Here is a 27,847-nt window from a genome sequence, read left to right as displayed (position 1 = left end):
TTGTTCACAGCGTAAAAATATGAACCCTTACATATGTTCACTGTTGCAAAAGGGGTTGAATATGAAGAAAAGGGATTTTGATTTGGGTTATTGTATAAGTGTAGTGTATAAGTCTATTATTGTTATAAAACTTCGTTAGTTTTTTGGCCTATATGTAAAGTTGTGTTGTGTGAAATGTATTTATTAATTTGTAGTCTACTAAATAAAAAGCAAACTGCAATTTGTATGTGCTCACTTTATTTTTTTCAATTATTAACATTCTGCCAGGTATGCAAACTTATGATGATAACTGTAAATGTAAAGCTAATATTATCAATCAACACTCTAAAAATGGCTGGATTATTTTTGACCCATAATCTATAAAACTGGACAGAAAACATGTGTTGTGTGTTGTGTCCAATATTTACCCATTATGGGCCAAAAATAACTCGGCCACTTTTTAGAGTAAATAAATAAAAATGACAATAAATATCAGAAATATAGTAATAATAAATAAGTTACATTTTGTACAAAGTTATAAAGAGCATTATCACAACTAATTAATTTACAAACCGTGAGTAATTGATAAAATATCACTTTACTTTAAAACACTCAAAAGGAAAATAATTTAAGTTTTATGTTGACCCACAGGAGAAAAGTGCTCAAGCACATAAAGCAAACACAAGCAGTGTGAACATTCTGATAAACATTCAATTTTGTGTTAGTCAAGATTAAAGAATTATTTCTTCTTTTTACATAAACTGTTTTGATCTGATGGGCAAGACCACATGCAGATGATCAGATTACAGTAAAACTGATCCAGGGTCCAGCTTCAATACTTATCAACAACCAATAAAGAGTAAAAAATTCAAATCAAATTGATGTTCAACACTGCCACCCTCATAAATCACATTCTTAACAAGTATTTTGTCCTGTTTCTCAGTAATTCAAAAAATTATCTAAAAGATATATAACCCTAACAAAGTGTTGCTCCCCACTATCCCCAAAGATAGTTAATGATGGACCCTAACTCAACACTGATCTCTTAATACACACACACACACACACACCTCTGATTTGACAGCTCATTTTATCCTGATATCCTTTTATCAAAAGTTCAAGAATCCATAACCAATTAGAATAAAAAATGTCAGGATCAAGATCACAATCCATACAGATATCTTCTGAGATCGAGCACATGTCTGATGTATTATGCTACTCTGTATGCAGTCATGCGGTAGTAGGTTTGACCGTGGCTGCGAGCGGCCCACACCAGCAGTGCAGCTGCCATCATGTGCAGAGGAGACGCGATGAGCGCCAGATACAGCGACCAGCCCAGAGTCCCATCCACGTGATCAGGAAACACAGAGACGCGGTGCAGCAGATCTACTCCAGCCAGAAAACAACACACGGTAGCTAAAGAACACAGACCTGAAAAACATGATCAAAATTCATCTAATCATGTCAAAAGCTCCACCATCATGACTGACATGAATTAAAACAGAATAAAGTAGAAATCAGTAAAAGAGTGCTGCGCGAGCGCGCACACACACACACACACAAACACATTTGTTCTGCCAGGGCACAAACAGCATCTTTTACCTGCCAGCAGGTGCAACAACCCGATGAAGAGCACAGGAGTGAGGCTGCCACACAGACACGCACAGAAACCCAACAGACCGCCCAGAACCACCAGACCCAAAGAGACCAGCGGCAGCAGAAACTGACACCTCCAAAGATCTAACAAACAAACATTAACACAGAGACACGAGGAAATAGCAAAACAGGTATCAAAAAAGTGTTTGCGTGTTTGTATTGTATTTGTTTGCGTACACACTCACGTTTGTGTGTGTGTGTGGGGGGGGGGGTGTTACTCACAAGTTCGTATTGTGTCTTCTCCACTGTTGTGATTTCCCGGTTCTTTGTATTTTGGTGTGAATTGTTGTGAGAGAGTAAAACTTGCACACTCCAGAACCATCTTTGGATCTAAAATCACAAAGAAAAAGAATGACTGTATATAAACTTATTTATATATATATTTATGAGCACATCTAGTAAAGTAAATAGGGTAAGGTTGCACCAGCCATCTGTAATTATCTCTGGACCAGTGACTGGGGCTAAGAAACAGTTCTGGACTTTCTCCCAAATAGGCCCATCATCCGGCCACTCGCCCCTAGCCGTGAGACACAACAGACACAAGGATGTCCTAATACTATACCACAATCTGTCAGACTATCAGACAGACTATCAGACAGGGTTATTTAATATTTTGTCAATGTCATATTAAACTTTGATGTATAATAAGGCTGTGAAATAATGAAAATGGCGAGGCCCTATTAATTTTGTCTGTAAAGCTTTTACAAACAACCACCAGGTCAATTCCACAATACTAAACACAAATATGAAAGACATGGAAAAACTGGACTCTGATGAAAGACCGACAGAAAGTGCAAGCTAGGATTTTTTGGTTAAACTAATATTTGGTCAATTATTTAGCCCCCTTTCTTGTATATTAATAATAATAATAATAATAATAATAATAGATTTTATTTATAAAGCGCTTTTCATTCCAAAGAATCTCAAAGTGCTACAATGCAAATAAAGTGCAACAATTAAGTGCTACAATTAAAAATGAGAACCACAATGCAAATAATAGAATAACATAGAAAATCAACACAAAAAACCCTTTCTAATATAGGTAGGTCTTCAGATCTGCTTTAAAAGAGTTCTGTACTGCTCTCAGTTCAATGGGGAGGTTGTTCCAAAGCTGAGGCGCAGCTGAGCAGAAAGCTCTGTCCCCCATGGTACGGAGTAGCCTGACTACGTCAGACTTCGTACTTCCGCTAAATTTCATTACGCTTCTGTACTCAGTCTGAGATACCTCCCATTCAAACCATTTTCCTCCGGTCTCAAAACGACCGTCCAATCCACGAACAGAGGGCGGGCTGAGACCCGTGACGTAGACGCTAAACGCCGAATCACGGTTGTAGTTTGTTGTGGACATGGAGATACAGAAAGCTATTTGCTCTGTTGTGGAGAACCGGCACTTGCCAACTTAAACCCGAACAAAAAAAGTGTTTGTTAAATATTTGAATGGAGATTATGTTGTTGCCCTACTCCCGACAAGTTTTTGGAAAAGTTTAATTGATCAACTTTACCGATCGTCAGCGAGAAACTGTGTGCAGCACAGCTTGACGTGCACAACGATCGAGAAATCATGGAAGGGAATTATATTGTTCACAGTTAATGGTGGAGGACGCGTGGGCAAGCATTCTTTGGTGACATTCCTGATTAACCAGAAAATAAGGTAGGAAGATTTAATTTACATATGGTTAGGGTTGTCTGGTGGAAGAGTTTGAGAGGGGCGTTCCTCCCGTTAGACGTGAGTGGAAAGACATCGTAAGGATAGTGTTCAACTAGCTCTGGCATGATTTACTTTACATAATCTGCAAAAGTCGTTCATAGCCATGTTAACTCTGGTATTTCGCTCGATGGGTTTATACATGTATTTTACAGCAGAGATTCGATGCGGCTGATCCGGCGCATAAAGCACACCATATCCAAATGTTATGTGTGATTGGCTTACGTTTAGACCAATGATTTTAAACTTCAGACAAGCCCCTCCCATGAGAAGGAAAACGATTGTCAATTATGCCCAGCCAGACTCTGTCTATGAAGCGAAGCAAAATAGCAGAGGATGGTATTACCAGGCTAGGTACGGAGCCTAGCACATTTAGATTGGTAGCAATGCATGCCTGATATTTTCACGTTTAATTCAATACCTTAGTCTTCATTCTAGCAGAAAATGTGAGCTCACTACAACCTCTCATATACAATAAAGTCAGTAAAAGAAATGAAAACCAATGCAATACGACGAATGTCCACCCTCAGACTGTTTTTAAATGGGGTTGGATAAATATTTTTTGCTTTTGTGTGTGTGTGTGATTTTGGTTAGATGACAGTTGTAGGTTACAGTTTGACAAGAGTTTACAGTTTGACAAAAGCACAATGTTTTGTTTTATTGCGACTGTACACAAATATAAGCAGACACTTTGCAGTTTGAATTATGTCCCATATGAACAAAATGACGGAGTAGCCTATGTATTGTTTTTACATTTCCACTGTTCAATTGCGCCCGCGCCTCTCTCTCTCTCTCTCTCTCACACACACACACACACACACACACACACACACACACACACACACACACATCACGTCTCTCTCTAACAGTAGTTGGGCATTACGTTAATTTTCACGCAAGTTTTCTTTATTTTTATATTGTGTATATTATATTATAATGTGTCCTGCTACTACTGGCACTTATCTTGCTGATGTGAAGTTAACTCTGTCTGTCCCTGATGATGACCAGGCTGTGGATGCTCAAGCTCGCAAATTCAGGCTCGCGAATTTCCGGGAATCCGTGGACCTATCACGGCTAGTAGGCCGACTCTTCTTCCTCATTTTTTTTACACGTAGCAGCATTTAAGCGATTGTATTAGTGCCCCTGCTGTTGGCTGATCATATGCGTTATTAGACTTTTTTTGGCGACGCCCCTCCGTTGAACGGCCGTTCTGGACTTTTCCAGAATGCACAGATTGCCTATCCATCCCTGCTCTGGACATATCGTCTGTGATAATGAATGCAATATTGAACAGCTTGTCAGGAAACTATGTCTTTGTGTAGTAAATGTCGTTCCATCTAAAACAAGGTGGTCCTTATAATGAGTCTTTTTTGTGAAATGTTCAACTCACACCCCCTAAATGTGTTAGGATATCAATAAAAACACACTGTGCAAAATTTTTAATTGTTGCTAAAATATCTAGAGGTTGCTCAAAGACTTTGAATATTTCCGAAATCACATATTTTTGCAAAAACTGTACCATTTAAAAACACACAACACACAAAGCTTGCTTTTCGAGGGTAACTTTGTTCCAGTTTTTTGAGTCTCTTCTGATTTGAGTAACCATATAGCAGACTTGCTTCAGCCAATAGGTGTGTTCGACTTCATGCGGCGCTGCGTAGACCGATCGGCGGCAGACCTGAAGCAGTGCATTCAGGTTAGTATTTTTGTCCGACTTCAGCTGGCGCTGCAGGCACGTGACTGTGTCATATGGTTTTTAAGTACCGCGAGAGCGTTTCGGGAGTAGCCGGCTAGCTCAGCCGGTGCAGCTTCTCCAGAGCGGCTGCCCGGAGTTGTGATGACGTAACAGCTTTACGTGATTGGTCGCCTCATTGATGACAACGATCACGTGTGTTTTAATAGACGGTGGGCCGAGGCTCCGTATCTGCTTTACTTTTCGAAATGGATGATCCCCATGGAGGGAGAACCTGAATTTGTAAAGTTTGGACGGTTGTTTTATTCTCAACGATATGAAAAGTGTTGCCACTCGCATTTATTGCACATTTTCCCCCGAAATGATAAAATGTCCCCGTAAATATGCAGGCAAACGCGGATGCCTACTATATCAGTCGAACCAATAGAGCGGCAAGATACTGACATAGGATTATTATTAACCAATCATGTGGGTTAGTAGAACAGCTGTTACACGGATTCAGACACGAGCTGCAGCGGAATTGGCCATCGCCAAGGACATTCTTTGTGTGATTGTAAGTATTCATTTGATTTAATTGACATCTATTTAAAATGTTTGTTGTGTACACTGGTTTGTTCAAACGTATGTATGCGTCTCGTTAGTGTCGTTTTACATAGATGTAGACTAACGTTAACCGTTCAGTACAACAACGAGGTTCCGTGCAGATTAACTTTTGCCGCCGATCGGTCATACACAAAATATGTATATGTGTCGTCTTCATTTCTCTTACATCTCCGTTTAAGAGAGACACACCCCAGCCGAATGTTCTAGTAATATTTCATAAAGTTTGCGCCCACTGCGCTTTAAAATGACCGGTGGGCAAGCCACACTTCGACAGCTGCTTGGGTGTGTAGACAACTAGAGCAGCGAAAATTTACATTTTGATATAATTTATGCTTTTCACAGTATTATAGTTTTTATAAGCTGCAATGTTCACTCCCTCTGTTTCTTCCACAGTTTTTAAAAAAAGTAAATTTAGCTTTGACAGTCAAAGTTCACGTTGTTAACAGCCTCTCCTCAATGACTGTTTTGCCGAAGTGCTTGTAACGTTACCCATTTGCATATGTGTGTTAATGTTCTTGTGTTTTTGTGTGGTAAGGTACCGGGTATAATCTCGATAGCACCCTTACGAAAATTAACCATGGTTTTATTGTGGTAAAAGTGTAGTAACCAATGTATTTTGTTATATTGATTACTATCAGCAAAACTATATGTTTTTACTACACTAACCACGATTTAACTATGGTTTTTGAAAACCATAGTTGTCAAAACAATAGTTATTTTGTGGTTACCATGGTTTTACTACAGTAACCATTTTTGTAACTGTAGAAAAACAATGGTTAATTTTTGTAAGGGCAGGTGAAGTGATGCCTTGTTTTATACTGTTAATTTTATTTTAACCCCTTTACTGCTGTTTTTCTGAACCTTATACTTCTCATGTTTGCAGATAATGCATTGTACTGGAAGCAGGTGTGGGGCCTGCTTGGATGTGTAAAAACTATGGGCTTAAGACCTCAGAGCCTGTGTTTTTACTGGCGTTGCCTCACCATCCTCTGCCTCTACCACTAAAAAAGTGCAAAACAATAGGTTTAGGTTCTGCACATCACTGATTGAAGAAAAATGATTTGTAACTTTCAGCAGTGAAAAACTCATGCTACATATATTGTTTCCACCTGTTCCCTTAACATGGGTAATAAACCAGTTTCACATCGTTTAGGGGTTTCATTTATAAAACTGTGCGTAGGATCCTTACTAAAAGTCTACGTACACACAAAAGCCAAAAATGGCATACACCAAAAAAATATTAAGACCTATAAAACAAAGAACTGTTCCCTTTATAAATCACAGATCACCTGCAAGTGTTCATACATGAATCATCCTCAGGTCCCACCCTGCAAGCCCATCTCTCATTAAGTTTTTTCTTTTATAGATCACAACCTTTGTGTGGGAACTGGTGTGCGCGCATTTCCAGCCCCGTTTTGTGCGTGCGCCGGTTCCCACACAGATGTTGTGATCTATACAGAACCGAACTTGGTGGGAGAGTGGGCTTGCGGGGTGGGACCTGGGAGTGATTCGTGTGTGAGCAGTTGCGGGTGATCTGTGATTTGTAGGGGGAACAGTGCTTTGTTTTGTTTTAATATTTTTTGGCGTATGCCATTTTTGGCTTTTGTGCGTACGTAGACCTCTAGCAAGGATTTATAAATGAGACCCCAGGTGTCTGGTTTTGTTGATAATAACAATGCCAATCATGCCATAATTGAAAAGGTAAATTTTGTAGGTTGTTTTTATTATATTACTGTTAATACACTGCATCTACATTTGTACTACTCTTATACTTTTACTACACTGCACATGTGTATGTTTATACACTGTATATGTTGCCACCCCCCAGCGATTTTCTATGTAACTGTTATAATAATCTTAAACCATTTGTCTTTGATGCATTTTTGCTCTGCTATTTAAAGGCTACTGCTAAAACATTGGATATTTAGTTTATACTACTGTAAACCATGCTACTTTCTTAACTGCATGTCTATACAATATACTACCAACCTTCCTTTGCAGTTTCTTCAATAAAAACTTCCTCTCTTCTCCTTTGTGCGCTTTTTATCTTTAGGCTATATTAAGTACAACATTAGTACATGAAAATAGAGCACTTTAAGTGGATTATAGAATTGTACTCTTAACTTGAGCTTACTGTACACATACAGTATTGCAGAACATTTAATGATGAAAGGGCAATAATAATGAAATGCATCTCTATTACATTTTATATATTTCAGGAAGCCTCTAGTACTTTTCTTAATTTCAGGTAACTAAAGCTTCTGGTTGCAAAGCTGTTGGAGTTTTTTACTGAATCAATAATAATTTAGCACGAATTTGGCTTTATTCCCCAATATTAGCTTTCATTGTCTTTGATCAACGGCAATGATTTCGTCCAGGAATCAAAAATTCAAAAATGAGTTATATCTACCGCATTCATTGGATCTTGCTCATCTAACTTCCACTCCGTTAAATCCATGTTAGTAATGAACTTGCTAGCAGCGGGATAACATCACCAGAAACAACTTCTCGTTTATTTTTGATTGCCTGGTAGGATGCATTGTGTGAACGAATTCATTAGGCGCTGCAAAAAAACGACAAGTGGATGACATCAGAGTAACGCGAGAGCGATTTGAAATCAGCCTCCTTCGCAAGATTTCTCGCGGTACCCTGATGTCATCTGCGTGTCGGTTTTGTGGCGCTACGTAAAGTTGAAAGCACACTTAAAAACTCGAAGGAAGCAACTCGACAGAACTGCCATGCGCCTCGTCCATTTATTGAATATAGCAGGACAATTTATTTCTTACTTCTCAGCGTGAGAAATACAAGGTGTGGCATTTGAACTGACTGAAATGCGTGTGTCTCACGGTCAATGCTTGAGACTTGAGACCCTGTGTATATAAATAGGGTTACTGACTAAAAAATAGTGCCTAAACACGACCCAATAACACGACCCTCGTGTTTAATCCAACCACGTTACTTAATGCTTAAATCCTGATTTATAGCTAAACGCTTCTGACAATATCACCATATATTTACATTTAAGAGCTGATATAACATTACGAGGTGATTTTGGCTACCTTACCTGTGTGTCTCATGCAGTGCAGAGCTTTACCGTTGCTCTTCTCGTCTTGTTGTGTTATAAGCGCTTTTAAAAGTAAAAGTATTATTGTAGATCGCATTTATATAAAATATGTGAGAATGAACACTGCCAACTGTTAATTCCTTCCCCAACGTGCCATGATGTGTGAGGTGCTACATGACGCAGGATGAGAGAGAGAGAAAGCACGCGCACACGCTGAGCGCTCGAAACAATGAATAAAGCCGTTTTAATACTAAAATATTACAATTATAACACTACAAATACATATAGAAAATGTATGGAATATAACAATGTATGGGAAACACTGGATGATGAGTCTGACATGAAATTTAAGACCTTCTTAGTGGAAATTCCAGATTTTAAGACATTTTAACTTAAGACCTTAAAAATCTAAAATTTTATTTAAGACGTTTTAAGACTTTTTAAGGACCCGCGGGGACCCTGGCCATCGTTTACTAAAGCTGTTTGTGAACAAGGCATGGCTGCACCCACACGGGAGCGATCTGCTTGCAGCAAGAGGCAGCGTCACTGATAAATCGGTCGACCACTAATATAAGATCTTTACTAGAGCCCGACCGATTTATCGTTTTGCCGATTTTATCGGCCGATATGAGCATGTCGCAGATATATCTGTATCGGCGTATAAGCCGCAGATATGCGCCGATATGAACGTTTGTTACAGAACACATTAAATGCATTTGAAAGATGTAAGTACTTGTTTGTCCAGCAGAGTGCGCCATACTGGTTGCTAATGGCGACCCAGATCACTCACTGTAGTGACACCAGCCAATCCCCCACCCCCTTCACTTCAGTCAGTCAGTCTCTCAGTTCAGGTGGCTGCAGTCACGCAGTGTCTTCTTCACAACATTTTTACACCTGGTATTAAGACGCGCTTTGGTCGATTGGATTATAAATGGACAAGAGAGACGCATTCCCGCTTACATTTGGTGTTTTTAATCCGTCTCTTTGTCGACTTGTGAGTTAAAACGCAAGCGGGAGAAATGACGCGAGACGGAGAAATGACACGTTTAAACTACGCGCAGCCGTGCACTTAACACTATATGAGATTACTGCTGCTTGTGTTGTTAGTTAACACGCCCATTTCAGAGCAATTGATTCAATAAGCTCGCGCAACTCTACACCCTTGCTAAATAAAAGAGGCGGAGCGAAGACGCATTAGTTTTATTAAAGTCTAAAGTTTGCACGGAACCCTGGGTTTGTGTTATAAAAACGTTGTGCACAAGCACAACATTAAACATAGCGTACATTAGTATGTGCTCCGTCAAGCATTGTCTTCGTAACTGTGAGTGGCTAACTAATTTGTGAAGTACACAACTTACTGTAAAGCTAATATTAATCAATGACTTCATAAGTTTCTCTTTATAACGTTATTCTCGTCAAAACTGCAAATGATGCAAGTTTTATGTATTTTGTTCTCTTTGTGTTTTAAAGTTATTTATAATAAGTCAAGTTTACTTTTTAGTGCACTGATATCCAACTAATTTTGGATAATAAAGTTTATTGTTAACTTCTTGCCTATAGTGCATATCTTTGTCACATCAATATAAGTGTTGGATCACCACATTTGTGAGTGATCACCACATTTGTGAGTGATCATTGCTTTGCATTGTATTTATTCATAGTATATTATGTTAAAGTATATAGTGTATTCTATGTACAGTACTTTAGTATAATATACTGTAGTATATACTGAACTATAATGTACACATAAAGAATATCGGCCGATATATCGTTATCGGTCTTTTTTTACTCCCTAATATCTGTATCGGCATCGGCCCGAAAAAACGCATATCGGTCGGGCTCTAATCTTTACCTTATCACACTGTGCGACGTGGATAGTTTAAACTCGGGTACGACAAGCATGTAGACTGTACCATGATGACATGGAAGCTTTACACAAATTAATACATACCTATCTTTTTTCAACACATCGTGAATGTGTTAGCATTTAGCTTAGCCCCATTCATTCCTTAGGCTCCAGACAGGGATGAAATTAGAAGGCACCAAACACTTCTATGTGTTCCCTATTTAAAGGTTCCCCATTTAAAGGTCCCGTTCTTTCTGTGTTTTTGAAGCTTTGATTGTGTTTACGGTGCGCAATATAACATGTGTTCATGTTTCACATGTAAAAAACACATTTTTCGCACAATTTACTTATCTGTATAGCGCTGTTTTCACCGTCCTAAAAAATGTTTCCGATTATTTTGATGGTTCTACATATTGTCTTATCAGATTTTCCCTTGTTGTGAGGTGTGTTAAGAGTGTCCGAACCTGATCGAAAGAATGTTGGAGCCCTTCTATCGTAAATATTAAACTTAATCCGAAATCATGATGTGTGTGGGGAACGCAGAGGACAAACATGCACACGCTTGAGATTATCATGTGAAACGAAACAATATCCAATCAGAAAGCGAGATGATGGAAGACGGAAGCAGTCATGATGGAGCACAAAGTGAAGTTGATGCAAAGTACTTGTACAGACCTGTTGTTCCCACTGTCTCCACGACTTCACCCAAACCCTTTTCATTTATTCCTTGAATATTCTGTGAAAATCATTCCAAACACAATCATTGAAATTTCTTCCTGCATATCGTCCGCCATGCTTATTCTGAAGTCTTGCAAGATTTTCTGTGTTCACAGTCGAGACTCTGATTGAAATCTGTTTGTGTGTGGTGTGCTGTTTTCGACACATAATGGCACACCACAAACTATAGGAGCAAAACGGTTAAATCATGTTTGTGGTCTATCACATTTTGAAAATCTTATAAGATGTTAAAAATCTTTTGGTGTGTACCCAGCATTAGTTTGCAGCACTTAGACCTCAGACGCAGTAACATCATCCTGAAGACGCAGTAACATCATCCTGACTTCTCCCCATCTCTCTCAAACTTCCATCAATAGCCGTGTTTGCACTATCGGGCTTCAAGCGGGCGTGCCAGTGCCTGCCGGGGCCTGTGGCGTTTGCATTGTCACTTCCGGGGCATGATCGTGCTTCACTGGTGCTTCGTTGGGGCTTAAGGCCCGGCTTTTCTGGCCCGCCGAATTCCTTGGGCCAGAGCGGGCTTCTCGGGGCTATGGGAGTGGTAAAGGTCAAAGGCGGAGTTTATCTGAGTCTCTGGCAAGATGCGCATCCATCTGTCTGCAGATTTAAAACTTTAAAAATAATCGGGATCACCAGTAATTTACTGTTTAACGGAAGATGTCTGCTATGTTTGTACTTCGGACTGAAGAAAATGATCTGCATATGTAAAAAACAAAGACGCGTTACAACGCCGAACTCGCCACGCTTAGGATCCGGCGCACACCGCTACCGGTTCGGGAGAAGTTTATAAAGTTTCGGGCACAGAACAAAGTGTTTAAAGTGCAACAGTGCTGAGAAATTAAAGATGTGTGTTGAATCATCATTTCATCGTCCATGTATTAAAGAAGCGATCACTCGAGTCACGATGGTATCTACAGTCAATGAGTTAACATGCTACATTACGTTTGCATACAAAACACTTAAAATACAATACAAATAACCATTGCATATAAGTGTCTTACTTGGGTGTTTATTGTGTTATATTGTCATCTCTGTTGAATTTTTTAGTCAGCACTTAGAAAAAGTAACCATGGTTTTATTATATTAGTCATCATAGCCATGCTTTCTGATATTTTGGAGACTAATTTAACACTTATATGAATGTAGCAAACTTTATATGTCGGTATACTGTAACTGTTATGTGTATTTACAAACCTTTTATACAAAACATCACATGTGCTGCCTTATTCTTTTGTGTCCGTTTTACAGAAAAAATGCCAACGTAAAGCTTTCAGTTTGTCATCCAGGAGTTTTTATTTTGTATATGAGAGATGACACAGCAACAGATGCAAGAGCAGGAGATGAAACGAAGATGATGATGATGAGATGACAGGAGCCATGGATGTTAAAATCCGTCCGGAGGAGATGTCTTTAAATACACCTGTTTGTGCACTGATATAAACTTCATATGTAAATAAAGTACCGCGCTATTATTACTACGACTGCTTGTCAGTTTACTGAAAATGATTGCTTAATAATCACATCTGAAACACAGAAATGGTAAGATGCAACAAAATGGTAAATATAACCATCATTAACTTAACCACTGTAACATAGCTTTTTAAATACTTGTGTATATTCAGAGTTGATTCTTAACGAGTAAATTTTCTAATGATTTCTCAAACGTTTTGATTTTTGAGATTTTCAGTCCTATTCAGCTATTCGAGGCAGTTCTTTATAGACAAAAGTATTTATTGATTGACACATTATTGAAATAGCTATTAGACAGTTACCTTGCGTTTCATGTGATTAACGTTTTCATGATTAAAGATTAGGGCTCACGATAAATCGCATGTGTTTGTCACGCACATCTCGTCAGTAATGCCGGTTTCCTTGATTAGTATTAAATCGCCATCAGCTGTTTTCAGATGGAGCAGCTTTAACTGCACAGAGCCGTAGTTCACTGACAATCGGGGCAATTTCGCATTAATTATCGCTGACATATCGCCTGCGATATGTATGCGATATGGCCCAGCTTGTCAGGGAACTACGGCTCTGTGCAGTTAATGTCGCGCCATCTGAAAGCAGCTGTTGGCGATTTAATACTAATCAAGGAACCGGCATTACTGACGTGATGTGCGTGGTATATCACACCTCTCATAATGTGTAAGTATGTTTACATCGCCATACAACTATAATTACAAACTTAACGTTACATATTTAGACACACGTGCATAGCTTAAAATAAGATTATTTTACATGTAAAACTAGGACTCGTTATATTCTTTAAAATATTGTGTATATAGTATAATGGCACATTAGGTAGATGAATGCTTTATATGTAATTATCCTACTTCATAAAGTTTACTGCTTATTGATCTGATATTGTCTCGTCGTGAGATCGCTCGTGTGCAGCCAACATAAACTTCTAGAATAACACAGCGGATAGAACAAACATCTCCATCTTCTCATCTTGGCTTTCACCGTGCAAACAGCCGCCTCAGTTTGTTGTATGATGATGCGATCTCACTCCCGTCTCCTGTCAGATTGAAGTGACTTTCTTACGGTAAAACAGGCGGAGTTGTGTGACGTTACATCCAGGTAGGCGTATTAAGGGCGGGGTTTTCTGAAGCGCTGCGGTGCTATTGGCTTGACAATGCAAACGCGTCGTGATTTTGGCTACACAGCTGGAGGTCTGAGGCTATTGGCACCGTGAAGCCTGTTTGAACTTAGCCCTGGCTCGCACAGGCCAGATAGTGCAAAAGCGGCTAATATTACTGCACCCGAGTTCTAAGTATTTATAAAGAGTGCAACCTTTATAAAAAATATACAACCTTTGCGTGGGAACTTGCCTACGCACGTTTCCAGCCCCATTTTGTGCAAGGTTAGTTGCCAGTTCTTACGCAAAGGTAGTGATCTATAAAAAACAAACTTTATGGGAGAATGGGCTTGCAGGTTGGGATCTGAGGATGATTCATGTACGCACACTTGCGCGTAATCTGTGATTTATAAAGGGAACGTTGCTTTGTTTTGTAGTCGCAATATTTTGTGTCATATGGCATTTTTGGCTTTTGTGCATGCATAGACTTTTAGTAAGGATCCATGCACAGTTTTATAAATGAGACCTGGACAGTACAAAAGAAATATTTAGTGTTGAGAGCCCTGATTGACCTTTTGCAAAGACCAGCCCCTGATGACTAACATCAGCTAAAGCACTCCCACGGTGCTAAAAAAAACATTATCGTAAAAAAAGCATGATAAAGCAAATTACAGGGGTGAAAAATACCTTAAAATGGTTTACAGAGATTTGGTAGGTCACAAAAAGTATTGGAGTAAAGTTTATGACGGGAACATTTCAATTAATTAGTATTTGATGAATAAATGAATGTCATAATGTCATCAAATTATTTGTTTTTATTAATATAACATGTTTTTTAAATATACAATATAATATGCCATGAAATGTGAATGATATTTTTGTGGGCGTCTTCTGTAAATCTTTGCAAAAGTGTATTTGACTTTAACCCAACCATATACATCATGTTTTGGATTAGTAACATTATAACTTACCCAGTGTGTGACTGACTATACTGTATACTACAGTGCACTTCTCTGGGTTGACTACTAAGGAAAAATAAGGCCAAAAACGATGCTAATAGAAGCTCTGTACCTGGATCTCTGTACCAGTGCGCATCAGTCGGAGTATGAATGCATCTCCACCATAGTCCGAGCGTTCCGTTCATGCGGAACATCGCGTCGCTCACCGTTTTCTCATCAAATTCTCCATCCAGAAACTCGCCCTGCAGCGCGCGCAGCTCCGTGGCGTTGGGCTCCGTGCGCACAGAGGGGCTCGTGTACCGGTACCAGTGAGGCGAACCCACCGACACCGACAGATACACGGACGCCAGCGCACTTAAAACACCGGCAATGACCAGAGCCGTTGCGTGTCTGTTATCCACCATAATTCCTCGGTGTTTATGTAAAAAAAAAAAACTGAAGTAGAGCTCCTGTTTGTCTTGTTGGTGTTTCGTGTCCTATTTTCCGCCCATCTGTTTCACGCCATCTGTCAGTCTGAGAAGAAATAAGCGACGAATAACAGTAACACACAATCCAGCGTTTATTGAAGCCTGGCTGTTATAATCACGTGTTAATCCCTGAAAATGCGAAGTCTGTTGGACGCATCCATCTGCGATGCTGTATGTCTGGCTGCAGCAGGTGTTCATGGGTAATGTAGTTTCCTTCAAGAATTTTTTTTTCAAAAACCCCAAAGCTCAAAATGTATCACTTGACTAGACAGAGCAGACATTCCCATTTACAAACATACCTGGATTGTAAAAAGTTATGATATTTTTAATATTAGAAATCAGAGGTAACAGTCATGTATGGATGTCAATAAGCTGTCTGACTGAAAATGCTGCTTATTCACGTTTTTGCTTGTAACTTTCTCATTTCATCAGATATTTGCATGAAATTTTAAAAAACGGTAGAATTTTCCCTGCTAAAAAACAATAAAACCATTACAGAAAATTATAATAGTTTTATAGGTTTTATTGGGAATTTTATAGGGAATGTTAATGTACGTCACCGCAGTGTTGCATTATGGGACGTGGGCGCCATGTTTAGAGGCATCGCCGACCACTTAGCCATTTAATTGTGCGTGTGTTCAGTTAAAAACTAGGTAAAATTGAAGAAGAACGGAAGAAATCGAGAAGTTGAAAGAAAAAGAGAAGGGACCCTATCGGGAGAAACTAAATGCTACTGCCAAAAAACTTTATTTGGACAAATAAACAACATAGATCCATGATTTAGCAGCCCAAGACTGGATTACGGATCCAGACGCACTACCTCCGCTTACTTATCTGGCCAATTACCTTGTTTTTGCAGGACTTTATTTACACTTTGCAGGAGTTTAAGAGCTATAAATCCCTTCAAACTTATAGTAAGATGACACTTCTTCTTTTGAAGTCTTATGACGGTTGGCAAACCAGCTATTTACTGACAATGTGTTAATACCTATGTATCTTAATGATTCTATAAAAGACTTTCTACGTTGTATTCTGTGCGATGAATCAACACATGTTCATAAGATGGCACTTCTGTTTTGGCCAAGTTATTAAAACAAACAAAATGCTAAATATTTAGCTAACGTTATGTTATTTAAAAACTCACAAGCAGTGGGTTTGAGCAGTTGCATTTAATAAAAAAATATTTGTTACAATCGTCAAAATGGTCTAAATATTTATTTTTATTACTCATGTGGTTAGGGTGATCAGATATGAATGAATGAATGAATCAATCAATCAATAACTTACATTTACAAGTTAGTTTGACAGTGTTAGCATAAAAAGAAGACAATTTAAGTGGTTCTGCTTTTATTAATCACAAATTACTGAATGACTGAAAATGCAGCAAACACTCTCGCTGATGCAGGGATTTTTTTGAAAAGTAACTTAGACGTTTTTCTCCTAATTGCAGCAGGCAAACCACGCGATCCGGCGTCTTTTCGTCAGCTCCTGCACCGGCTTCCCTTGTTTTTTCCACGGATAAAAGCTGAAAAAACGTATTCCGTTGTCCAGTTTCCTCCCTGAACGATCGCGTGACCTGCTTGATCGAGCAGTACTGACCAAACATATCGAAGTTTATTAAAATTTCGACAGAAAATACAAAAACAACCTCCAACACATGAACTCAAATACAGTGGGACAGGATCCTGCAAATATGGCGAATTACCCATAATGCAACACCGCGTGACGTCAACTCCACATTCCCTATTGGTTCTAATGGAATTCGGCCCAAAACACACTACAGTGTAGTGGTTTTAACGGTAAAAGCTAATGGTTCCTATTGGTATTTTAATGGAAACCATTAGAATTTTCTGTAATGTTTTATTGATTTTTTTTCAGCAGGGTTGTTAGTTCTTTCAAATGAAGTCATGAACATTTACTGCTTTAGTTGGAAGCTCAAACGCTTCCAGTGGTTCTTCTTCACATATTTATTGTAGTATTTAGTAAAAAAATACTACAACCATGCGGCGAGAATTGGATATTGCATAACACGCATCTTAAAGTAATAAGCCAGATGAAACCTAGAAGTTCGACCCAAAAATTCGGCGCTCGTGCCCGCAATGTCAGCATTGCTTTACTTATACACAAGCCGAGCTACCAAAGAGTTCCAAGGTAAATAAGTTAAGATAAAATAAGTTAAAATAAAAACATAAAACCATCTCGAGATTAAAGTGATTATTGTAGAAAAGGAAGAATTATAGCAGCCTCTGCTGGACACTAGCTCTCCTGGTATCAGAAACACTCATATAGATGCACCGCTCACGTGCTGGTCACGGAAATTTCCACAACGATCATGCATCAGTCGCGTGAGCGAGTGGCCAATCAGAGCGCAGTATCGATCTGAGGATGCTGAGGAGAACTTTAGTTTCGTAAGATGTAAAGTGTTTATTGTTTGTCCTAAGTTCATCCAATGTTGTGTGCGCCTGTAACTAAAAAACACACACACACATCCTCACACATAGACAAACATGCAAGAGATGATAATTCACCTGTATTCATGCAACCTTTATTGGATATTAAAGTTTTCAACTGGGGTTCCTGACTGTGTTCGTACCGACACTCCATAGCGACAATAAAATCCACCTAAAACCAGTCCATCTTCACTACATAAATGGTCCTTCGAGCCAGATGGTATCGTTACCATGGGAACCCCAGAACCCAATACTTCAAAGTCCGCTCCAGCTTCATGCCAACGCCCTCGCAGAACAGTACAAAGGCCGGTTTACCTGGTTACATGGTCAGCTATCCTGGAAATCCATCCAAGCAGATTGTTAGACCTAAAGAAATGCCATTAGTGACTTCTATCCTCATTTCCCCTCAAGTACTTGGAACAGCTGGCTCATCGGATGAGCTTATGATGCAGATTGTGGAAATTACAAGGCAGCAAAGCGAGACTGCTAGGCACCAGGCAGAGCTCTTGGAAAAGGTCCTGCTACACAGCACTCCTCGAGCCTGTCCTCAGTGGGCATCATCACGGCATCAGACACCTTGTGCCCGTATCCTGCAATCAGTGGAGAAGGGATATCTGAAATCTGATGTTAGCCTTAGTGATGTTGACTCAAACCCTTTTTCCTGGCCACAACCTGCTAAACCCCAACCCACATTCGTTGAGGAGCTGTCACAAGTATGAACGAAAACCCACATCAGAGATTCTCATCTTCAGTCACCACCTCCTGTGAGCAGAGAAAATACTCTGTCATCACATCAGTATGCTTCACCATGCTACAGTGCTCCTTTAGACCCAGCCAGAAGTCAATTATCAGGTGAACCAGAGCCTTGGAATAAACCATTACCGCCACTCCCTGAACAAAGACTAAGCCGAACCACCCAGCTTTCATATAACCAAGGTCCATCTGCTGAGATTTGCCCAGACCATAGCCAAATAATTCCAGAGACTGTGCCAATGCCACAATTTTCAAACCACATTACATCTCAGCTCAGGACTGATGCAATGCTTTATTATCCTCAGCAGTGTTGGTCAGGTTACTTGGAAATAGTAATTAGTTACTGATTACTTCCCTAAGAAAGTAATCCCGTTACTTTACTGATTACTTATTTTCAAAAGTAATTAGTTACTTTACTTGTTACTTTACTAATTACTTTTCAAAAACATGATGCACAACCTGAATATGCTACAGTATAAAGCAACAGGGCCCGGTTCTATAAAGCACCGTAAGTGTAATTTTCCTTCTTTAAGTTCACCCTTATATTTCCCTTAAACTTAAGGGTGTTGCAAAAAATTTTTTTTTTACATTTTATAACAACAAACCTGGGTCATTGTCGTGAAACATTTAACGATTACCCTTACCTAAGAGAACCATTTAAGGGATTATACTGCATGCAACACCCTTAAATTATTCTCTTACAGTAGGTAAGGGGAATTTACCCCTTAAGTGTCATACTTAAGGGAAAACTTAAGATGCTTTATGCAACCGGGCCAAGACCTTTCAGCCTAATTCTATTCTTTCTGCATATTCCATCATCTAAAATTGAATCAAATTAAACATTCTCTGTTTTTACCTCTCAACACGCACTTATTCGTGGGCGTGATGGCTTCGTTTTTTTAACGCTGCTAACAATATCTATATAGCCTACTGTCTACAAACATTATTTTAAAGGGGCCATGCCACAAGACTTTTTTAAGATGTCAAATAAATCTTTGGTGTCCCCAGAGCACATATGTGAAGTTTTAGCTCAAAATACCATAAAGATAATTTATTATAGCATGTTATAAAATGGTTAGTTCCAATCCTTGATTCTGATTGGTCAATAGGTGTGCTTTATTCACGATAAAACACTGCTATGACCGCTTCACCCAACGGTTCTATTTAATATCACTGCGCCCTTAGCAACACCCTTAGCAACACATAAACATATAATGAGACAAAGTCTGAGAACAGTTTGTTGTTTTTATTTGAGCTTTCATGTTGTTGTTCGCAGTCAGGGACTATTTTTTCTAGCGGAAGGAATGCTTTTATTGATTTAACTTCATGAAAGTTGCACAAATATTTTTTTTACTTTAATATTGGGTGGTAATCGTTTTATAAAAGCAACAAGGTACTCGAGGCAAGTGCTGTATCGTGAATAAGTAACGACTGAAGGGCGTTGTTAGGCACGACGCGAAGCACAGCCTCTCGTACCTTATTGCTTACTTAAAATTGCCACTTTGTAGGTGTGTGCAAAAATGTGCTGTTTTGGGTGTGTCCTTTAAAAGGCAAATGAGCTGATGAAATTCAAACACTGATCACAATGATGGTGGTTTGTTGCAATTATAACTGAATTGTGCTTTTCTCTGCACTGAATGGTTGTGCTGTGGCTGGACAGTGCAGATTAAGGGGTGGTATTATAATAAGAGCTCCTTAAGACATCATAAGGAGAGCCAAATTTCAACTACCTATTTTTTCATGTGCTTGTAGAAAATGGTTTACCAAAACTAAGTTACTGGGTTGTTCTTTTCACATTTTCTAGGTTGATAGAAGCACTGGGGACCCAATCATAGCACTTAAACATGGAAAAAGTCTGATTTTCAAGCCATGGCCCCTTTAATAATATTAAATTAACATTATTATACATAGTTTAAAAGGTCGACGGGTTTAGCATCAGTGTATGGTCTCTGTTTTGAGATACAGATGCTCTAGCATGATAAATGTAGTATTTTGTCCAGATGACAACATGCAGAATATAAACGGGACTTCTTACCTTGGTGTTAATAAAACGATGGTGAATCGAATCCAGTCTGTTTCAGATGTGTGAATAACCCATGAAATCAGTCTAATAGAATTCATCAAATGTCAGCTTGTCCACAAATGCGTATAATCCATGAAATATAGATATATAGTCTGTTGTTTTACATCAGATTTCGTGTGAACGTGTATGAGATGGAGCCACAGCGGTCATGTCAGCTGGGGGTTCTGGGATTTTTTCAGTAAGTTTCACATTCCTGTGCCGGCTTGCTAGGTGTTTGCTCAGATTTGAGGTGGAATTTTTCGCTGTGGATAAAAGTTTTATTCCAATTGTACAGCGGATGCTGATGTTTTTGTCACCTTTAACTGGGTTAAACTCAAAGTAATGTCAGTACTTCCAAGCATTAAACGCTGCATAGTCTTCTTTTCTTCCGCGCTCCATGTTGTCTTTTCACGTTCAACACTACACTGACTGACGGCGCGGCGCTCATACGTCATTGTTACTCGACTCGCGTCACGACATGAGAGTCTCACGAAACAAAATCAAGATTAAAAAATAAAGCAGTAACGCAGCCTGCTTATGGGGAAGTAACAGTAATCTAATTACTGTTTTAGCAATTGTAACCCCTTACTTTACTTTATCGTTACTTGAAAAAAGTAATCGGATTACATCACTGATCCTCAGCTTCCACCCTATGGGTTCCCAGGAGTAGAGGGCCCCACTTTTCCAGATTTTACTAAAAAGGACAGAGCTCAGTATGTGGAACTTCGTATGGCTTTGGATAATTTGCTCCACCCCCAACTATCAGAGCATTATAAGAACTCCATATTACTGAAGCATGCAAAGGTGCCTAATGGTCACAGACTAGTGTGAGCACATGCAGAATCCACTATGCCTTACATTAATGCCCTGCAAGCCCTGGATAGAAGGTATGGCCGGCCCTATCAGTTTGTGCTTAGGGAAATTGAGACCCTAGAGAACTTACCACCTATCCGTCCTGGTGATGAGCAGGCATTCAACGAATTCTCCCTCATAGTCCAAGCTATAGTCAACATGCTCAAAGCCCTTAAAGGAGACGGAGTAGAGGAGCTACACAGTGGGTCAAATGTGAAACGTCTGTTGAATCGTCTGCCTCGTTCACAACAAACCCAATTCAGGCGGCACCACCTTAAGCGAAACCCAGATAAAACAAAGTTCTCTCTACTTGAATTCGCAGATTGGCTGCAGCTTGAAGCCAACTGTATGAAATTCGACCCAACGGATGGTGTGAAGGCCACAAAACCAGATCAGCGGACCGTAATCCGGGGCCAAGGTCAGCAAACCACCATAATGCATGGCATAGAACCCAAAGCATAATTCAGTGTTACACATTCTGCAAAGCCCAAAGCTGTCTGTCCATATTGCAGTATGGAACATTACTTCAGTCAATGCACCACATTCATAGCATTAACCAAGGAGCAAAAGGTCAGCTGGATAAAAGATAACAAACGTTGCTGGAGATGTGCATGTACCCACATGGCTAAAGACTGTGATTTCACCAATGAAAGCAGTAGCCTCTATAACTCAGAGACTCTGTACTTAGATCAACCCCTCTGTGGTGGAAAATTGTTCCTGAAAGTTGTTAAAGTCACTCTCCATCATCAGAGCAAGACTTTGGACACCTTTGCTGTTCTTGATGACGGCTCAGAGGGCACCATCCTGCTCAACACAGCTGTCCAACAACTCGGTCTAAAAGGCAGACCAGAACAGCTAAACTTAAGGACAGTACACCAAGACATCAGGACCTCAAATACAGACACCTCAAAGGAATACCTATTCCAACTCGGGTCAAAGCTCACCCCCTACTGCTTATTGGATCAGATCACACTGACCTTATCACCCCAATTGAACCTGTATGACTAGGTCCACCTGGAGGTCCAGCAGCTATCAAAACTCGTCTTGGCTGGTCTTTGCAAGGCCCATCCAAACATCTGCAGGATCAACTCCCAGTGTCCCAGTGTCTGTTTACATTTGTAAGTTCTTCATTTGCAGATCTGTACTGCCAAGTCGAAAGATTATGGCAAATGGACATTCTCCCCTACCACAACGAAAAAACAGTAGTAAGATCACAACAAGACCAACAGGCACTGAACATGCTAGAGACTCAGACGATACGAATGAAAGTGGTTGGAATTGACAGATACGCTACCCTGCAAGCAAGCCTATGATGGCCCCATACAGGCCTACTTAGGGCTTGCCTTAGGGCCCCTAGCTGGCTGCTAGAGCAGGGCCCCTGAGATTTTGCTCATCGGCAAAATGTTGGCCCCTTAGCACTGGCCCTGCATGGGCAGCCCTCACTTAGCCCACAAAAAGCCCCCACAGGCCCTGCACGGGCAATCCTAACATGTCCCACAGAAAGCCCTCACCAAGCCCACACAGGCCCTACACAGGCAGCCCTTACATGGCCCACAGCAAGCCCTCACTAGGCTCATACAGGCCCTACACAGGCAGCCCTCACATGGCCAACAGACACCCCTCACTAGGGCCATACAGGCCCTGCATGGGCAGCCCTTATTTATCCCCAAGGAAGCCCTTACAAGGCCCACACAGGCTCTGCAAGGGCGACCCTCATTTAGCCCCCATAAAGACTACACTAGGCCCACATAGGGCCTGTACTATTAATCTACAACAATACATCTTTTACACCATAAATACTTTCTGGCTGCTACAACTTCAGTATTAGAGAAAAAAAGGATTATACATCTGAAATGGATTTAGGCACCACATAACTAATGTTTGTATTGTCAAAGATGTACAGCAGTCAGAGGAATTTCAAGCAAATGGATTTATTAAACACAAAACAAGAAACTTTTAATTTAAATCAACACCCTGAAAAGGTAAATTTATGCAAATAAAAAACAGAACAAAAAATAAAGCTTTGCAAATGGATACTTTTGAAAAAAAAAAACATTTTCAGCAGAGGCCACTTTCCCCCCCAAGGTCTCAACTCAGCTGATGGTGGTAGCGCTCCTTACGTCCACCTGCTCTGTCTCTTGAATTACGCAACCAGACCTTAATTTCATCCTCAACTTCGGAATCAAGAGGACTTGGCTGAAAGGAGCATTTTTTTACAGCCCCTGAAAAACAAATGGGCCTATATGAAACACCACTATGTGCGGAATGTAATTCATATATGCTACTTCTCATATCTCATGCTAGTAGCTTACCTGTTACAACCCTCCTTAGCCTTAGGTTATTAAAAGGTCTTTTTTGATTTGTGCCACTACAGTTCAACTGAGTGGCTAGAGAATGGCCAATCAATGTTGATAATATTCTTCTTGTTGCAACTTGGACACTACACCCACCAATGGTTCCGAGATAGGCAGTCTAACATGAAGAAAAAAAACTAAAATTACAAAGTGATTTGCATTTGGAAAAATATAGTTTCAGTACAAACATTTTTCTTTTTTTAAATCTGACTACATAATTCTCAAATTAACTTAGATATCAAAGATTTGACTGTAAAAACAGAAATCAAACAACATATATGTGTTGCTTGGCAGAAAGTCAGTTGCAGTTGCACTGCTGCCAGTTTGGGGACTTTGTCATTGTGTTCTCTTACATTTCAAATAAATTTTTGGGGGGTGACTTCTTGTCAAATGCAAATGACATTTTTATGCGAAACTTTGTTGAGAAGCTGCAGTGCTTAGAACAGCATCACTAGTTGATCAATATGACAATGGGTCAATTTCCAGGCAAGGGACTGAAAGTAAAAGTGACAAGCTTTGTCAAGTATGCAACACAATGTGATTCCTGCATTTAACATATCCCAGTGAGTCGTGAACACACACCCACAGCAGTGGGCAGCTATCCCAGCACCTGGGGAGCAATTAAGTGCCTTGCTCAAAGTTGCAACTTGTTTGCCGTGAGACTCGAAATGCAGACTGCAGATAAACTATATGGACACTATTACACCCACAAGAACACTCTTGTGGATGAATGAGCTTAAAATTCCACTGACCCCCCCCATAATCTTGTACAATTCCTTTTCAGAAGAGTGGATGTTGTTGCAACTGCAAAGGGGTCAATGGATATAATTTTTTAATAGCATGCCATTTATGTGTAACAAATAGTACTTTGGTCCATATAGTGTATGTTAGAGCCGGAAGCTCTGTCAATACTAAATACTTGAAATACTAAAAAGTATTTCCAGTCTTGAGAAGAGATATCGTTGACAAACCAAATCATTCCGGCATTGATGATCTTCCATTTTTGCACCAAAATATCCATGTCCTGGTAGCTTTGAATGGGTAATATGATGTCATCAGGCAATGTGATGTCTTTTGTGCTTGATCGTGAGATTCTTGATACAGTTCTCTCTAGCATGGTCAGTCTGTCCTTTATCTCCTCTAATGTAGTGACTATATATCTCTCAATTCCTGAAAAAGAAAAAAAAACAATTGAAACTGAACACAAACATTGTTTTAGCAGATTAACAAAATAAAGTGTTACAATGTGCACAAACAGTGTGCCCCTAGATTTCTGTATTGTACAGCATTTTGGCTACGTTCAGACTGCAGACCAAAATGACCCAAATCCGAACAGCCCAAGTTCTTTTCGATTTGGGGTAAAACAAAAGCCACAGACAGCATTACAGATAAACTCCAAATATTATTGTGTCATGTAATGCCTAGCGTAATAAAAAATAAATTAATATTAACAGTGGGTTGTTCTCTCAGGAAGAACCAATACTCAATAAATACCCATTATTACAAGATGTAACATTAAAGGGATACTCAATAATTTTGTCATATTAAACTATGTTATTAGCTTAACTAAGAAGAGTTGATACATCCCTCTATCATCTTAGTGCATGCACTTAAGTGCTGTGGTGCATGGCAACACTTTGGAAGCACTTAGCTTTGCCCAGTTCATTCAATGGTACCAAACAGACATGAAGTTAGAAATGACCAAACACATCACCGTTTTCCCTATTTAAAACAAGTAGTTATACGACTAAATATGGTGGCACAATCTAAAACGTGGGGCTTTTCAAAGCGGGTTATAAAGGGTAACTATAATGTATTGCAGAATAGCACTTTTGGGATTACTTCGACTCTGCGCAGTAAAACTCTACCTCTCATTATGAGAGGGACAAGGGAAGCGGATTTTTCAGGTGTGACTTTTTACTGCGCCGAGTCAGGTTTTATTTTGTGCCACCATACTTGGTCATATAACTACTCGTTTTAAATAGGGAAACGTTGATGTGTTTGGTCATTTCTAACTTCATCTATGTTTGGTACCATTGAATGAACTGGGCTAAGCTAAGTGCTATCAAAGTGTCGCTGCACGCCACAGCGATTAAGTGCACGCACTAAGATCATAGAGGTATTTATCAAAGTTAAGGTAATAACATAGTTTAATATGGCAAAACGATGGATTATCCCCTTAAAAAATGCCTTTGCTTCTTGAGGCTAGAGAGGTGTAACTAAATTTTTACAGCCTACTAAACATACCTGCTGATAGAGGCACTTTCGTTGCAAAAAACTGAAAAACATGGACAAAATGTTTTCATGGCTGGCAAGTTATACTGTAGTATAGACCCCGAAGCCGCCGCCAGGCGCCGCCATTTGCGCCATTTAGAAGTTCAGCCGCTATCAGCCAATAATTTCCTAAGCCAAATTGAGCCGCCAGCTGATAAAAGTTTGGCTCAGCCGGCTAGAATGATTTGCAATCAAATAATAATTCTATCACATAGAGACATACACACACGGAATATAAACAATACACGAGATCCATTTTCCGATTGGTTTCATAACAGCACAGTCTTGTGTTCGCTCGTTGCTACAATACACAGAGGGGTTGCAACCTGCATACGTCATCAAGCCTGGTTTATTTAAGTTAACTGAGCATTACATTCGCAAGCCATACGCATATTACAACAATTTACGACTAACTTATAATAAGAATAAACTTTATAATTGTTGATATTTTGAAATAAGACAGTGTTGATGACGTAGGCAGGGTAAAAATGCGACCTCCGGAGGCAGTCTTCGGATTGGTAAATTAAAATTGCTTGTTTTCCCTACAGAAGAAGCGATGCATTAGTAATGTGCGCGTCACAACAATGCATTTCAAAAATAGACTGTGTTATTTTTATTTTTGACCAATGCGCGCGACCAGCATCCACACAGGAAAAAGCTGCGGGTAAAATAACGTTTGTATGTCTGTTTCCGGGTGCTGTATGCAGCATGTTTATTTTTACTTTAATTTTGTATTGGAACTGCCATTTGGAATCGGTGAAGTCAAATATAGACGCGTTTCTTATAAGAAGTCCGCGGCTTTATAACATTGACTAAAGTGGTCGCAATCAGGTCCGGTAGCGCCGTCACGCATATTTCTGCGAATGAGAGCAAGTAAAAGCAACAGAAAGTTTCTTTCTATCGGTCTCCCATGCTGCTTGAACCTCAGAAGTAAAGAGACTTTTAAAAAGCTTGCCAGTAAATCCATATCACACCAGCAATGACAAGGTAAGCTAACGTTGCTATGGTTACAGTCCAGATACATAATAGATTGCTAGGCTATTGCTATGCTATCTACCGTTTTATTACAAACAGCAACCAAAACTACAACGTAAAATTAGTGTAGACTTTTAAACATCAATGTTAAAAGTTTTTACCAACCTTTGGGAACCTATAATCATTCATTCATTCAACCCAGTGCATGCCAGGTTTGTGCTGTGGCTCTGAATTAAAAGTGAATTAAAGAATAGAAATGAAAAGAGGTTGTGTGTTTTGCCATGTTATTAGTCTATAAGTAGCATTATAGTGGGCTCAAGTTCTATTGTGTTTGGTTATGTGTACCATAATTTACCAGACTTTTACCAGATCATTTGTCTATGTTTATAATTCTGACAGTGATTGTTATTGTATTTTGCCATAAGTCTTCACTGTGCCTATTCAAAGCTCGAGGGCAAACACATAACTTCTAGATTCATAAGCAGCAATAAACTACATTTTAACATTTTTTAATGCCTAGTCATACTTCTGTTCTTTTGATGAAAGTAACTCAAAAGTAATGTAACTCATTACAGTTTAGAGACAGTAATATTGTAATGTGACTAATTACTTTCAAATTACAGTAATTTGTAATATATAATGTATTACACTTTGTAAGTAATTTTCCCAACACTGTTAATCAGTATAACGTAGACATCTATAGACATGTGGCAGCTTCAGCCATTTGCAGCTATGAAAAGCTTGCAGCAGCCATTTAGGTTTCGGCTGAGCCGGCTAGCCAGCCAATAACTTCATCAGCCAGCCATTATTCTCAAAACAAACGGCTTCGGGGTCTAGTATGC

At 39.5% G+C, this 27,847-nt stretch overlaps 1 protein-coding gene across 1 annotated transcript; it reads right to left on the bottom strand.

Annotated features, from left to right (window-relative positions):
• Nucleotides 1-220: 220 nt before the first annotated feature.
• On the bottom strand, nt 221-15,486 carry cldnd1a (claudin domain containing 1a). Its single transcript, XM_055214265.2, has 4 exons — nt 14,931-15,486; nt 1,858-1,965; nt 1,582-1,719; nt 221-1,410 (listed from the first exon to the last, which is right to left on the bottom strand). Exons 1-4 carry the CDS (start codon nt 15,220-15,222, stop codon nt 1,190-1,192), a joined length of 759 nt encoding a protein of 252 aa, XP_055070240.1. The 5' UTR covers nt 15,223-15,486; the 3' UTR covers nt 221-1,189.
• Nucleotides 15,487-27,847: the final 12,361 nt, after the last annotated feature.

Source organism: Misgurnus anguillicaudatus, chromosome 21, assembly GCF_027580225.2.
Source record: "Misgurnus anguillicaudatus chromosome 21, ASM2758022v2, whole genome shotgun sequence".
Classification (NCBI taxonomy): Eukaryota; Metazoa; Chordata; class Actinopteri; order Cypriniformes; family Cobitidae; genus Misgurnus; species Misgurnus anguillicaudatus.
Note: the sequence above shows the minus strand (reverse complement) of the source record. Positions and strands in the feature narration are given on the sequence as shown.